Here is a 14,884-nt window from a genome sequence, read left to right on the forward strand (position 1 = left end):
GCTAAAATGGGAAAAATCTAACATGAGTTTAAACAGCCAAGCATGGGAGGAAGGGGTCAAATTGATGTGACTTCTGGCTTGGATGTTTAAGCCTCACAGCCTTAACACAAGAGGCAAATTATGTGTGCTGATAATGTAATGATAGGCGTGGGTTGTTTTCACGCCAGCGATTGCCAATCCAGGCCAAAGATTATACTGAAAACAGGCCTGTTTACGGCAACATCACACCAGGCAGGGAGGCCAGGGAGAACTGACCCTCACCCCAAACCCCACTCCCTGACATGATCATTATTCCCAACCACACAACTCATTAGATGGATGCAGACCATAGAGAGAGACGGTTCCCAGACTGCTGGGATAGGTTGGCGGGGTTAGAGCTCATGCCTAAAACATGTTATGATACCATTATATCCATTATACCCATTACAAGACATGTGGTTAGCGATTGCTACTGTGAAACTGCCATTACTGTCCCATCCTGATAATAATGGTGTTATTTAGCAGCAGTGATGCTGACAGCACTAATTGCTATCTCAAGGCTCTTGCTGCTATGTAATGGCTGCTATGCTAGAGGTGGCTACTGCAGTGAGGGTAGAGTGTGTGTGTAGCGTGAAGCTTGAAGGACTGATACCTGCGACAGGTCAAGGCTGGAGCTGAGGCTGAGGCTGAGGCTGAAGCCAGGGTGACATCAAGCAGCCGCCTGGTGAGAGCTTTAGCGCCATGCAGAAGCAAGTAGGGAAATAAAAAAGCATAGAAAATATAAAGCAAACATGGAATGAGAAGCATAAAATGGCTATTAGAGCACAGCATGGATGTTTGGATGGAAGGAAGGCTGTAAGAGGGTGAGATAGGAGAAGGACAGAGAAGGGTAAATGGTTATTAAGCACAAGCATAGACAGAGAAGCTCTAGGAAATGCTGTTTTTTGCAGCCATCTTGTGACACTTAGGGCCCCAATTTGATATATGTGCAACGCGGGTTTTTACGTGCAACAAAAAAAGGCATAGCGTAAAGCTATTTTGATTACTAAAACACACTCATTTGGCAATGTCATGTGACACACAGACCTTAGCACCTTACAGGGTGGACCGACAGCTCATTTGTAAGTGTCTGATCAAAAAGGTAGGTGTTTCATGAAAAGGGATTTGAGGAAGGAGTAATCCACTTCCCTCTTTGAAATGTAACCTCCATCTTGGTATTCATCGTCTGGCAGGCGCCTCTAATCTAATCTCTACACAGTTTGACAGCATAACAATGACCACCCAGTTACTAAACTGACTGATCATTTACCTCAACAAAACATTTTCTCAGTGGCTATGTAGGCTATGCAATTACGCTCAACACCTTACAGAGTGTGAGCATTCTAGTATCGTTCATCGGGGCCTTCACTCTGCAATAAGAAGTGAGAAAGAAAAGTAATATACTTTTGTATTGTACAACCTAGTTAACAACCAAGCTACCCAGTTTAGACCATTAATTAACGTGTTGTTCTCCTATTTACTGTTATAAAATAGCGTTACACACAGCTTGTTGCCCTATGAAATTAGGGCCCTTGGTTCACAGGGCCTTGCAGTGTCCAGTGAGGAGCTCTGAAGCAGGAGAGGCAGTGTGCTGTTTCCGTTAAGTGCACAGATTTATATGAATGGAGCGGCAGGAGGCGCACTGATCTATGACCTTGGCAACACTCTGATTGTTGTCATGGCATTCAGTTGGTTACCATGCTCACCAGACACAAAAATGCGCACGTGCCTGGCGATTCACAGGTTGCCGGACCCCGTTGGAATGCAGAGTTTTTAACATGTACTCCTGAATGTCACCGTTGCCATGGAGCTACTCCAGTGCTGTTACGTGACCGTGAGCAGATTATCGTGACTTCCAGCATCATTAAAATGTTCACAAGTGTTCAGTGAGATAGAGTTGAGCACAATGGTGTGACAATGCCTTGATCACTGATTGAAGCTTTTAAAGCAAGGGGAACAATTCAAACACCTGCAAGTCACGCACACACTTACTGACGGAAAGACCTAAATGTACACTCAGGAGGATGATGAGAGGCATATAGCACATTTAGAGCAGGGGGGTTGCTTTGTGGCACTTTGTTTGTGTGTGTGTGTGTGTGTGTGTCCTGAGCGGAAGCATGTCACATGCAGTGTACACCACAGGGGAGCTTTTAGCAAGCGTGAGGACCCGCACATGCATTATCACACACAAACACACACACACACACACACACACACACACACACACACACACACACACACACACACACACACAGACAAACACACACACACACACACACACACACACACACACAGACAAACACACACACAGACAGACAAAAGCACACCTTAGCCAAGAGCATCCAACCAAACACAAACACTCACACAAACTTACTGTTTCACATTTGGCACTACACTTTTCCCTCTCTCACACACACACACACACACACTGACCTGCAAACTCTTAGCCACCAACACACCCTCACACACACACACACACACATTCTTGAATTACATTCAGTGCAATCATCCCCCCTTTCTTCATTCTGCCAGTGTCTGCAGGCAGGAAGAATCCCCTCAGTTGGCCAGGCAGATGATATGTAATTTTCTAGCTGAATAGCTCTAAAAGTGTTGTGATGTAGGTGTGGTGTGTGTGTGTGTGAGCGCGCTCAGAGATGTGTGTGTGTGTGCACGCTCCCATTCTGTTTTAATGCACAATGAAAACATGACATTTGAATACAGAGAGAGGGAAGTAAGATTAACAGCGAACAGCTTCTGCTTACCCAAGCATCCAATTCTGCAGGCTGGGAAGAGAAGGAGGAGGCAGAGAGAGGAAAGGGGGGGGGGGGGGATGTAAAGAGAGTGAGAGAAGGAGAGAAAACAGCAGAAGAGAGTAAAGGAGATGATAAGGACAAAGAGTAAAAGGAGGGACAGGGGGGTGAGAGAAAATAGAAAGAGAGGAAGAAAAGGTAGAGGAACAGATATGGAAAGAGAGGGGCAGCAGGAGAGATATGAAGAGAGGGAAACCAAGGAGTGGAGAGATAGACCCCCAAATTGAAGCCATGAGAACAGCAGAGAAACAGTCACCACAAAAACAAGCAAACCAAAGCCGAGACCAGAGACAAATCAGAGGAAGTCAAGAGATGAAAGAAAGAAAAGGGGGGAGATGAGGACAAGGAAAGAAGAAGATGATGAAGAAGATGACGAAAAAGACGTAGAGAAGAGGCAGTTGGTCAGGCACTGATTCATGGGCGCGGGGCGGTTAATGTGGCCGGCGGCGCTGGCTTGATTTAGCGTTGATAAAACATAGGGACGAGATGGAGCAGGAGCGTCATTCCTCATGATTAAACAGACGCCGCCGCCGCCACCACCACCGCGACTCTCCACCACGCTCCTCTGCCGCCTAATAAATAGCAGAGCATAATGTAATCTTCAGCCCAGAGATTTCTCAGCAGACAAAAAAGAGAGGAGAGAGGCTGCGCTAGCCTTATTATCACTAGCTAATGCTCACAGAGAATTACAGAGAGAGGGGGGGGGGGAGGGAGGGAGGGAAGGAGAGATAGAGAGAGGGAGGGAGAAGGAGCATCTGCAGTTGTTAGCATAACCAGTGAGCAGGAAAAAATGGACAGACTGGCACGCCGCCTTGTTACAGTGCTCGCGGCTAACGTTGTGTTGAGGAAAAATGGGATCATTTAACTGTTGGAGTGTGTCTGTGTGTGTGGGGGGGAGGGGGGGGGTGGGGGGGGGGTCAGTCTGCAGTTTATTCTATGTAGACACACGCGCCAGAATCCCAATGACATTTCCTCTGATTGTGCAGTGGGCACGTGCTTGACAGGGTCATTCATACTCGCTCCACTGAAACACTCTTCACCGCCCAGACTCGGCTAAGTGTGATGGAGAAGCGCACACCGCCAATCAACTCACGGAGAGCCATGAGCTCAGCAGGCAGGCCGCAGTCTAGTCAGGATGTGGCTGGATTAAAGTGGGGCCCTTTGTACAGGTCCCTTCATTACTCAGCCCCTCCAGGATCTTGCCAGGGTTTGTTGTTATTATTGGGGGCAAAAAGGGACTGAATTTGCTTCAAGACTTCTCAAACATTGCAGTTAAAATTTTGGTGATTTTGAGTTAAAAAAATCAATCACAGCTAATGTAGAAATTCCTTGACAGAAAATTCATTGCAGAAAGATTTCAATAATAAGAGAAAACTGCAATCCGCAATTGCAACCAAAGAGAAATCCTTGGATTGGCAAAATGGCAAGTGCCAAGTCAGTTAGGTTCTCTTGTAAGAAACAGACATGGTCTGTGAATCTGAGCCCCTGGCCAACTGCACAACAACCATTCCATATGGAAAACTGTAAAATGAATATGTTCATTATACACAATAACAGTGTATTAACACACATAAGTATGTTCCAAATCGTATGGACTAAATTAGAAAAAAATATGCTTTATATATAACCTTCCTTGCATGTTGAAGTGTGTTGTGCCATTTTAGTATGGAGTATATGTGCAAGCTCTTTATCACATATTTACCATGCGGGTATTATACCTGACCTGTGTGATTTGTATGTTTTTTTATAGACCTTTTCCATATGGGATGTTGCAGATAGTCCACTGTCAAGGTTTTTGCTACACCCATCTTTTTGGGGTATTAGTTCGGCTAAAAAGACAGAAAGAGAGGCCCACTGCTGCAATTATGATGCACCTGCTGGTCACTTCCTAGGTTTCCATCCTTTATACAGTTAAAGTTCTTTATGGAAAATCTTCTGTTCTTAAAGTAACAAATGTGCTGTCTGAATGGACTGTGCAGTGATAGTGATGTACCGTCTACAGTCTCGACATGCCTGCCCAACTAGAACACCCACCTGAATAACCAAGAGATGTCACACCACTGACACAAATCAAGCTTAAAAACAAAGACATACAAGTTTACACAGAAGAGAGATGTTGTCGGTGTATGTGTGTGAGTATGAGTGAGAGTGTGTGAGTGAGAGTGAGTGAGTGAGAAAGAGTGACAGAGAGAGAGAGAGAGAGAGAGAGAGGGGGGAGTACCATTACCACACTGGGCCCTAGTTTGAGGGTGACAACAGCAGGCAGAAACAGCAGCGCATGTGCATGTGCACTGTTGCACAGACAAGGAGATCGTTCAGAGAGAGAGGTAAATGTGTGGTCAAAGGCACTAAGTGGGCAGAGCCAGAGCGGGGTTAATTAGGGAAAGGTTCAGTTTAAGGTATGGGGTGAGCAAAGCCAGGGCGAAGGTAATTAGGGAAAGGTTTAGTTAAAGCTGACCAAGAGCATTGCCTAGCAATCCTTTTAAAGTGAACGCGTTAGACGAGATTACAGTGTAAGAAGATGGCAGTATCGCCAGGAGTTCTGGACGTTTGCCGCTTACATGGAATAAGCCGTAGTGATTCTTCTATTCTTCAAAACAATTAAATGTGTTGACACATAATTGTAGCTTGTCAGACATCTTTTCAAATGCCCTAGCCACATACATTTGAACAGACTATTGTAGATTATTATTGTTGTTGTTAATCAGGGTATGTGTTTTAAGCCTGTAAAAAAGGAAGTGTTTTGCTCACTTAGATTCCCTGACAAGCTAACGTTATTTTAGTTGACATCAATATAGCCTCTCACATGTCCATTCTGGAGAATTTATTTAGGCATAGAGTATAAAATGTCCACACTTAATACATATATAATTTAATATTTTTTTAAACTATATGGCTCTTCAGAATGTTCCAAAAAGTTCTGTTGATTTGAATGGGCCACCCCAACGTTCGCAGGTCTGTAATTTCTTGAAAATTCACTGCAGTGAAAAAATTATGACTGCTGTCACTAGCAACAGTTTTGTGCTTCTAATTCACATCTTCTATCGTTTTGGCAGGTAACCGTATAATAAGCGGGATAATGTAAAGGCTGGCGGTCATTATCCCTAACATAACACTAGCACTTGATGCAATTCATGGGAGCAGGAGGTCAGCCTTGTTTAATATGGAAACCCGTGTTTTGCTTAGAAGGCTACTCTCACGCCTTTCCACAAAGGGATAGCCTACATACTGTGTGGTGATGTAAAAGAATGATCTTAAACTTTTACTGCAACAGCATATCAGGTTCATCTCAGGTAACTAGGGTATTCAGCCTTAATTCGATTTAAATGTTCTCCTATAAGTGGCTTTTTTACTCAAATTATTCTAGGAACAGATTGTAGGCTATTTGGTGGAGTCAATGCATCCAAAACCCCAGCCAGACCAAACAGGTGAGCAAAAGCCTGTTTAGCTGAGCACTTAGTCGACGTGAGAGTGCAGACATTTAAAAGGTATTCATTTGTGTAACACAAGGCTACTGGTGGCTGTAGATGTACTAACAATATGGAATATGCCCGAGACAGGGAAAGAACCTGATGCATACAACGCAAGAGCAGCAGTGAGCAGTAGCCTACATGAAGGGGGAGTGCATAAGATATTGGAGGCTGCGAGCTATGTTTATGCTGATGAATTTGAACACCTGGACCAACCTGAATGCAATCTCTCTCTGCATTCCTTTGCTGCCAAGACAAGAGATTTGTTTTTGTGGAAATTGCACTGGTGTGGTACGGCATTTCCTTTTCTGCCTTAGTCTAATTAGAATACAATGTGAATACAAATAATAAGAAAAAGTAATTCATGTGTATTTACATCAGGGATGACATTCATACTGCTGACTGAGCATTTAATACAGGTCAGACAAATTAGACTCAAGTCTGGAGTTTCCCCTTTAAAACAAACATCTTATTCTTTTTAAATAAGCCTGCCAGGATGTGTGTTAACTTTGAGGATCTTCAAGTTTAATTGGATTAATAGTATTAACCCATAACACAGGTTTGCTCCAGCTTCCTCACTAATATAGCAATATGTAGGCATTATGCACCACTCTTCCAATGAAGGAAAGATAGATAACTCAGACTTGGAGCAGTAATGGTTTGTGATTGGTGCCTGCAAATGTTCTCTGTCTGAGAAAAATACAGTATGTACCCACACCTATATCCAAAATCCATGCCTCGGAGAAACTTTTAATTTATCGCGACAAACCCGCACGGATGGAATAGGTCGTTTTTCCCTCACCCGAGATTCTGCCTCCAAGCTAGGGCCCACTTAATGAGCCCAATAAAACAGACCCAATGGGCCGAATGTAATTCCAGTGGAGCTCAATCCTCAGTCATTTCTGCACACTAGACTTATGACACTGGACTAGTATAACCTCCGCTTTGCGTCAACATATATGCCTTAAAGAAACACAGATCATATCTGTTGATTGAGGGAGTGTGGGTGTGTGAGAGAGAGAGAGAGAGAGAGAGAGAGAGAGAGAGAGAGAGAGAGAGAGATAGAGAGAGAGAGAGAGAGAGAGAGAGAGAGAGAGAGAGAGAGAGAGAAAAGACAGAGATAAAGAGAATTACAGACACAACAATATTAGCAGGATTGGGCAGTCCAAAATGAAAAGCTGAATTTGGAACATATTCCAGTCTGTTCTGCATGTGTGTGTGTGTGTTAGGCATGTTGAGATGAACCGCTTTGTAGTAAATCTCAGTTTTAAAACACTTTTCTCAGCTGCCTGAAATGCCTCGTTGGAATTCCAGCCCTTCCCCTTTGTGACAAGATGACGCAATCTCGTAACACAGTCCTTATTGTCCGTCTAGCTGACCAATCAGAGCACACTGGGATCTGGGAGTGGGGGCTTAGACACAGGAGCTCTAACAGAATGTTTGGGTGAATGGAGATGTACAACATGAGAAAAATAACATGAAAATCACATTGAAAATCAGTATAATAGGTCCTCTTTAAATAACATAAGATTAATATCATAAATTAGGTCTACATGACAGCTAAATGTCATTTTTGACACATTTTGCCATTTTTTCACATGGCATAGGCTATCCTAACTCCCATGCAACCACACTTCACAATCATTTCTTTGTAATGCAGGCTAAATAACTTCAAAAATCTGACTAGCCTAACGCATTTTTAAGACTGTTAGGTGACTGGTATGTACAAGCAGGGTGTTAGATAGAAGATATACTTGCACCATTGCTCCTTGTTGGGTTTCAAATTAAAGGTCCTCTATGTAACAGTCTTTAAATTAAAGGTCCACTGTAAAATGTTTTGTTTACATTTCGTTACATGAGGGCTATTGAACACGATCATTTCCTATCACATAGAATGTTTGAAATGGCAGTTTCATATCGTAATTAAAGCAAAAGCATTCTTCTTTTCCTTAGCTGATCTGGCTCAATGCATATAGCCTTGTCAGAGGGGAATTTATTCAATGGTTTAGCATTCCAATGGGCCTTAATGAAAAACAATAATTGCTCAACAGAAGACCTTAGCTACTCCCCTTACCTGTTTTAGCAATTTATGCAGAAATAGTCAATTTAGTTCATTTTGTTAATAGCAGGAGACATGAATTCACAAGACGGATGTGCCTGAGGCAGTGCAGCCATTGTTTTTTTTTAATGTAATTATGAGCTAAAACCGATTTGTACATCTATGATGATGAGGAATCTGAGGAATCTTCTGGATAGGCCACAACCACTTCGGGGTTATATCCAATCAGATTGTTTAATATTAAACAGACACAGATAATAGCCCCACCACCCACCCTGTTACCTAGTGAGGATTGCGGAGGAACGTGCGGTCCCTGAATTGTTCAAATAGAAAATAATCAAGATAACCGTGAAACCGTTGTTATTTCTTTCACAATTAGACTACCCGTGACACGTCATTTCATCTCTAATGCGTATGTGAGTGTGTATGTGAGTGAGTGAAAAGGAATGAGAAGAGCCACACACACACACACACACACACCAGTTATCCTCACTGCTGGTGTTGGACTCCTCATTTGTCCGTGAGGACTAGAGCCACTGGATTAAAATCCAGCTTTCAGCACTTATCCACTCTGATTGAGGCTTTATCGTTTTCACAAGGGCCTCCAATCTCCCTCTCATCCCTTCTCTTTTCCTCTCTCTCTCTCTCAACCTCCCTCTCCTCCCTTCTCTTTTCCTCTCTCTCTCTCCCTCTCCTGCCTTCTCTTTTCCTCTCTCTCTCTATCTCAACCTCCCTCTCCTCCCTTCTCCTCTCTCTCTCCCTCTTATCCCTTCTCTTTTCCTCTCTCTCTCTCTCCCTCTCTCATTCCCCCTCTTGCATGTATATTTCCATTCGCTCTCTCTCACTCACTCACTCACATCGAAAGTGAACTTTTTAAATACTGCTTCATCAGGTTACAAGCAAACAACATGCATATACCCACTCATTTTATACACACACACAAACCCACACACAATATAATTATGTCTTCTAATCTACACTATCAGCTGCTTGTGCTAATCACTGCTGGACTGCCCCTCAGATACACAGTGACTGTGTGTGTGTGTGATATGAGAGTGTAAGAAGGAAAGCGGGGGAGAGAGAGAGAGAGAGAGAGAGATATGGACAGCTGAAGGAGGGATGAGCGCCTTTGCTTCAACCAAAAAAACAAGAAGCTGTTGTGTGTGTGATTACAATTAATGATAAAGGCTGGTTATCAGCAGGCAACTATTCAACACAGGCAGGATTACCACTTCCCCAGGGGCCTTATTAAAATAAAGAGAGGGATGGGAAAGAGAGAACGAGAGAGAGAGAGAGAGCAAGCAACATAGAGATGAGATAAAAAAAAAAAAGCCAAATCTAGAAAAAAAGTCTCATGTCTCATTAAGTACCAACACAGACAGACTGTGGCCAGTGAATGACTTCAAGCAACAGGCTGTCTTAACAGCTAAGAAGACAAAGAAAAGGATGTATGATTCTTTGCACCGAGCTTCTTCTTTTCCTGTCGCCAGCCCAGTCACCAGATATTAAGATGGGTATAATCTGGATTCCCAGCCATGCCTACCGGAGTGTTTGTGACGTGCAGGCCAGCGCCAGTCTGAAGACACACAGCGTGACCTGAGGAGAGGCTTTGGCCCGCGTGCCACTGGGGCCTGTGGCTCACTAATAAATACGCCACATCTCCTAACAGCCCGAGCAGCAGCCAGTGTTTTTCCTCATGTCAGCCCCGCCGGAGAGCACCAGTCTGAGCTGACACCATTATGTCGCTGGCAAGCAGAAAGCCGTCTAGTGTCCTGACCTTGCACCCCCCCCAACCCCCCCTTCCGCCCCGCTCCCAGAACCACAACCACCCGAACAAAACTTGTGTTGACGAGGAGTGCTCCCGTTTGCGATGCTGCTCGCCCTGAAGTGATCTCTCTCTCTCTCTCTCTCTCCTGCTCTCCCCCTCGCTCGTTCTCTTCCCCCCTCCACCCCCCACACAGTTCCATGCTCACAGCTCTAACGAGCAGAGCAGCGCGCGGCGACGAGCCAAAAACATTCACTCTGCATTCATTTAAATCTCATCAGCCTGGATTTTCCCTCTTCTCTCTCTCCTACTCACACTCTCTTTCCTTTCTTCCTTATTCTGTGTCTCTCCCGCTCGAAAACTCACGACAATGCTCTGGTTGCCACAGCTCAGCCATGTTACCATATTCTTCAGGTTTCTCCCACCATCACCTCTTGCGCACGCACACACACACACACACACACACACACACACACACACACACACACACGTGCACAAGCAGGTTCTGTCAGCAGCCCACATAGCATTGGAAGATGATGCCGATGAGACAGATGAGGCCAACCACTGGAGAACCTCACAGGAAAGGGGGAATGTGCACTAAGGTTGTCCATAGGACTAACCAATGGTCGGTAAGACCATTGTTTGTGTGTGAGTGTGTGTGTATTTATATGAGAGAGAGAGATAGGGAGAGAGAAAGGAGAGGGAGGGAGAGAGAGAGAGAGAGAGAGAGAGAGAGAGAGAGAGGGCACACAAGGGGGAGCAGGTGTTGTATTTGTTTCCAATATAAACTCCTCATCCAGTGTTCACAGTAGCCAGCCACAGTATGTCTTTGAGTGTGCTCTGCAGCTCATGTGGTTTCTTCACCCTGCTACCCTCAGCACAGTGGCGTGGCGGCCATGGAACTGGGTGCCTGGTGAGTATCATGGTGGAGAAGGCAGCTGCTCATTATGGCCAGGTTGCATGAAGAGGCAGGCTCTGGAGCAGCAGATAGCTGCCTCGACACTGGCCCTCCTCCAGCCCTTGGCCTGCTGTGTGTGTGTGTGTGTGTGTGTGTGTGTGTGTGTGTGTGTGTGTGTGTGTGTGCAAGTAAATGTTGCCATGCAGAAAGTAACTCCAGTGATAGATTTCCCTAAGGCCGAGAGCCCTCCTCACACCTTGAATAATCTATACACCCAACAGAGCAAAATAGAGAGTGAGACAGAGAGAAAGAGCGAGAGAGAGAGACCTAGAGAGAGAGAGAGGGGCACAATAGGGAGAGAAAATGATAGAGTGCAAAGAGAATAGCCCAAGCAAAAGAGAGAGGAGGGTAGCCAGGAGAGAAAAATGTAGGGAAGAACGCAAGAGAAAGCACTACAAGAACAACTCTGCATCATTCATTGCCACAGCATACTCCTCCACCAATCAATAGGGATCCATAAAGCTTGTGGTGAGACGTAGCGGGAGTGCAATAAAACTTCTCCTGTAGCAATGCTGCCATCAGGTGGATAAAACGTGCCACTGCACAATATTCTCCCCTACTATGAAACACCATAAGGAGAAGAATGTTGTGTTGCCATTCCAGAATATGTTCTACATGAAATGGAACTAAATGTGGTATTCGTTATTTCAGTTCAGAACAATAATTAAAATCAAGAAGGAAACACACTATAAAACTCATTGAATAAGTACATAAATAGTCTGATTACTGATTAAATTAATGTAAAAACTTTCACTTTGCATTCTTTCCGTGGTAGTCTCTACAAGATGTTCCCCTTCCTTATTCTACTTGGTCTCACCTCAGTCCATAAACTTTCAAGGCACACACACACACACACACACACACACACACACAACTTTGCATATTGACACCCATGTATGTAAGGGAAAGATGGAGATAATCAAACAGAGTAACAGGGGCCTCATTATGTCCTCACATCATTAAATGTTTTGGTGGACCTAGATAAGAACACAACAAGGCACACGCTCGATACTCATTACTCTCACTTAACACAAAGAAAGAGGGAAGGCACGAAACCAATCAATCGGCAATGAAGAGAGAGAGAGAAACGCTCAGATGGGGGAGTGAAGGAGACGTCTGCAACAAATCAATCCTGAGGCAAGAAGACTTTAGCATTGCGCTGCAGACAAACACTGAGATAGTTCAAGCTAACAAGCATGCCTCCTCATATACTTAATGAGTGTTTGGGGGAGAGTTTAACATTTTAAGAGCTGTCTCTGTGTGTGTGTGTGTGTGTGTGTGTGTGTGTGTGTGTGTGTGTGTGTGTGTGTGTGTGTGTGTGTGTGTGTGTGTGTGTGAATGTGTGTGTGTGTGTGTGTGTGTGTGTGTGTGTGTGTGTGTGAATGTGTGTGTGTGTGTGTGTGTGTGTGTGAATGTGTGTGTGAATGTGTGTGTGTGTGTGTGTGTGAATGTGTGTGTGTGTGTGTGTGTGTGAATGTGTGTGTGAATGTGTGTGTGTGTGTGTGAATGTGTGTGTGTGTGAATGTGTGTGTGTGTGTGTGTGAATGTGTGTGTGTGTGTGTGTGTGTGTGTGTGGGTGAATGTGTGTGTGTGTGTGTGTGTATGTGTGTGTGTGTGTGTGTGTGAATGTGTGCGTGTGTGTGTGTGTGTGTTTTTGAAAGTCTCTCACCAGGCCCAGTGCTTTCTCTTGCTCATCCCTGGTCTTGGCACGCTCTCTCAGCAGGGCAGAGCCCACGTTCTCCTGGCCTGCCTCCTTCTCCCTGCGGGCGATGCGCGCCAGCTCCTCCTGCACTATTGCCTGCTGCTGCTCGAACCTGGCGGCCACAAGCACACAAGCAGACACCACACCACCTCAACCTCATGAAATCTCATCAGGACCGCTATAACAAACCACAGAGCAAGTGTTTACAAGAGACCACATAAGGTATGGTTTAGGACCACCATATGAGGACTTGTCAGGATGACATGGGGTTAATCCAACAAAGCTCCTTTCTAACTTATTTATTATACGGCTCTTCAGAATGTTCCAAAAAGGACCGTTGATTTGAATGGGCCATCCCAACGTTCTACCTTACATTCATTCCTGATAACAGACCGCGGCGAAAACTATTTATTTCTAAACGGGACTCATGAAACGGCAACTAAATCATTAAAAAGAGGTATGTTGGAGGAATGTCTTCTATCGTTTTTAGCAAGTAACCGTATAATAAGCGAGATAATGTATTGTCCGTCGGTCATTATCCAAAAATAAATCGCTTCAGGACAGACTTCACAGTACTTCCTGATGCTGATCATACCAGCCATAACCATAACAGATTAAACCAGAACAGCTCAGATGTCACCACAGACCACAAAGACACCCACAGCTGCCAGAAGCACATCTGAGAAATAACCTCAGGCAACCAACTTGTTATCAACACACTCACACACACACTGGTAACTGTTCTTTTAAAACAGCAACAGAATAAATGTACACAAGGTTCCCCTCGAAATACCACAGACCCCAATTCAGAGCTGATCTGTTGAGAATACGGTAGGCCCTCATTACCACACAGAGAAACCTGATAAGATGACTTGTGCTGGGCACTTACACCCTTATTGTGCATAATGTGTCTAGTTTAGCAGATATACCCTTGCTCAGCTGTTTCAAAAGGTACACAACCTCTAATATCGTTTCAGGCCATATTCAGAGAAAGATTATTTAATGCTATCTAGGCCTTCAGCCATTGTTAGATAGCAAACTGTAGTGACACCTAACTGTATACACAATTCCATGCAGGTGACATAAAAATTGCATTAAATAAGTTCCTGTGTACATGCCATTAAAAGCCACCACTAAGAGACTTCCGTATTCGCTTACTCGTTTTGTACTGCATTGTCTGGGAATTGAACCTTCAGGTACCCACTGTTAGCCTGGCCATTACCAGCCTGTGACTCCATTTCATTCCGTCTTTCAGTCTGGGCCAACCCAATGCATTTTGGTTTCCGAGATGGGCGGGTGCTTATCTTGAGGTTTAAAATCATTGGAGTTCCCTTAACCAATCAGCAACGTTTAGTAAGCATTCGGTAGATTAAACTCTTCCCAAAGCCAGTTGGGAGAAGAGCTACGACGTCCTTTCCAATCATAAAACTTACAAGAAAATACTCTTGTTCTCCTTTTAATTTTCTGATGTTCTCGAGAGTTGAGACAACTTTTCCGATAGCTTTTCGTGTCTTTTCCTCCAAGGCGAGTTTTGCGTCACAGCTCTGAACTGTTCGCTGATTGGTCCTGCAAAATTTTGAGTTCTGGAGACGATTGTCAATGGGGTTGGGCCAGACTGAGTATGAGCTTGAAATCAATTCAGGCGGAAATACGTAGGCTGGTGTCACCAGGCTAACCCACTGTACCACCAACACTGTGTGGGACACCTGTTACATATAGCCAGTTAGCTAGCTAATAAAGCTATCTCAAACTCTTTAGAAAAGTCAAATTAAGTATTGTACGGCTCGATATGAATGTACAGCTGGAACAAAAGTACACCTTGTGTTTAAAGGCACCCAGTGCAACTTTATGTAAACATTCAATGAAAAATAAACATTAAATTTCTAGTCTTTTTTACACGTAGTAAGTTTCAATAACTCCATACCATTACATATCGACATTCAAGGGGCAAAGATGAGACGTCGTTGTGTGGTGAGAACTGATAGAAAATCGTAAACAACAACAATCGCCGGTGGGGAGAAGCCATTTTTCCATTGACTGGAAGCCTGCTTTATTTATTGTAGGTTACAAAAAATAAAGAAAATGGCGGCGATTGTTGTTGT

At 44.2% G+C, this 14,884-nt stretch overlaps 1 protein-coding gene across 1 annotated transcript in view; it reads right to left on the bottom strand.

The window, feature by feature from the left end:
• LOC308370981 (MICOS complex subunit mic25a-like) overlaps positions 1–14,884 on the bottom strand; it is a 42,862-nt gene that overhangs the window by 26,168 nt on the left and 1,810 nt on the right. The window contains exon 4 of the mRNA XM_080845744.1: positions 12,750–12,894. Within this exon, the coding sequence (XP_080701870.1) occupies positions 12,750–12,894 (145 nt within the window). The remainder of the gene's footprint in view (positions 1–12,749; positions 12,895–14,884) is intronic.

This window comes from Sprattus sprattus (assembly GCF_963457725.1).
Source record: "Sprattus sprattus genome assembly, chromosome: 10".
In the NCBI taxonomy this organism is placed as follows: domain Eukaryota; kingdom Metazoa; phylum Chordata; class Actinopteri; order Clupeiformes; family Clupeidae; genus Sprattus; species Sprattus sprattus.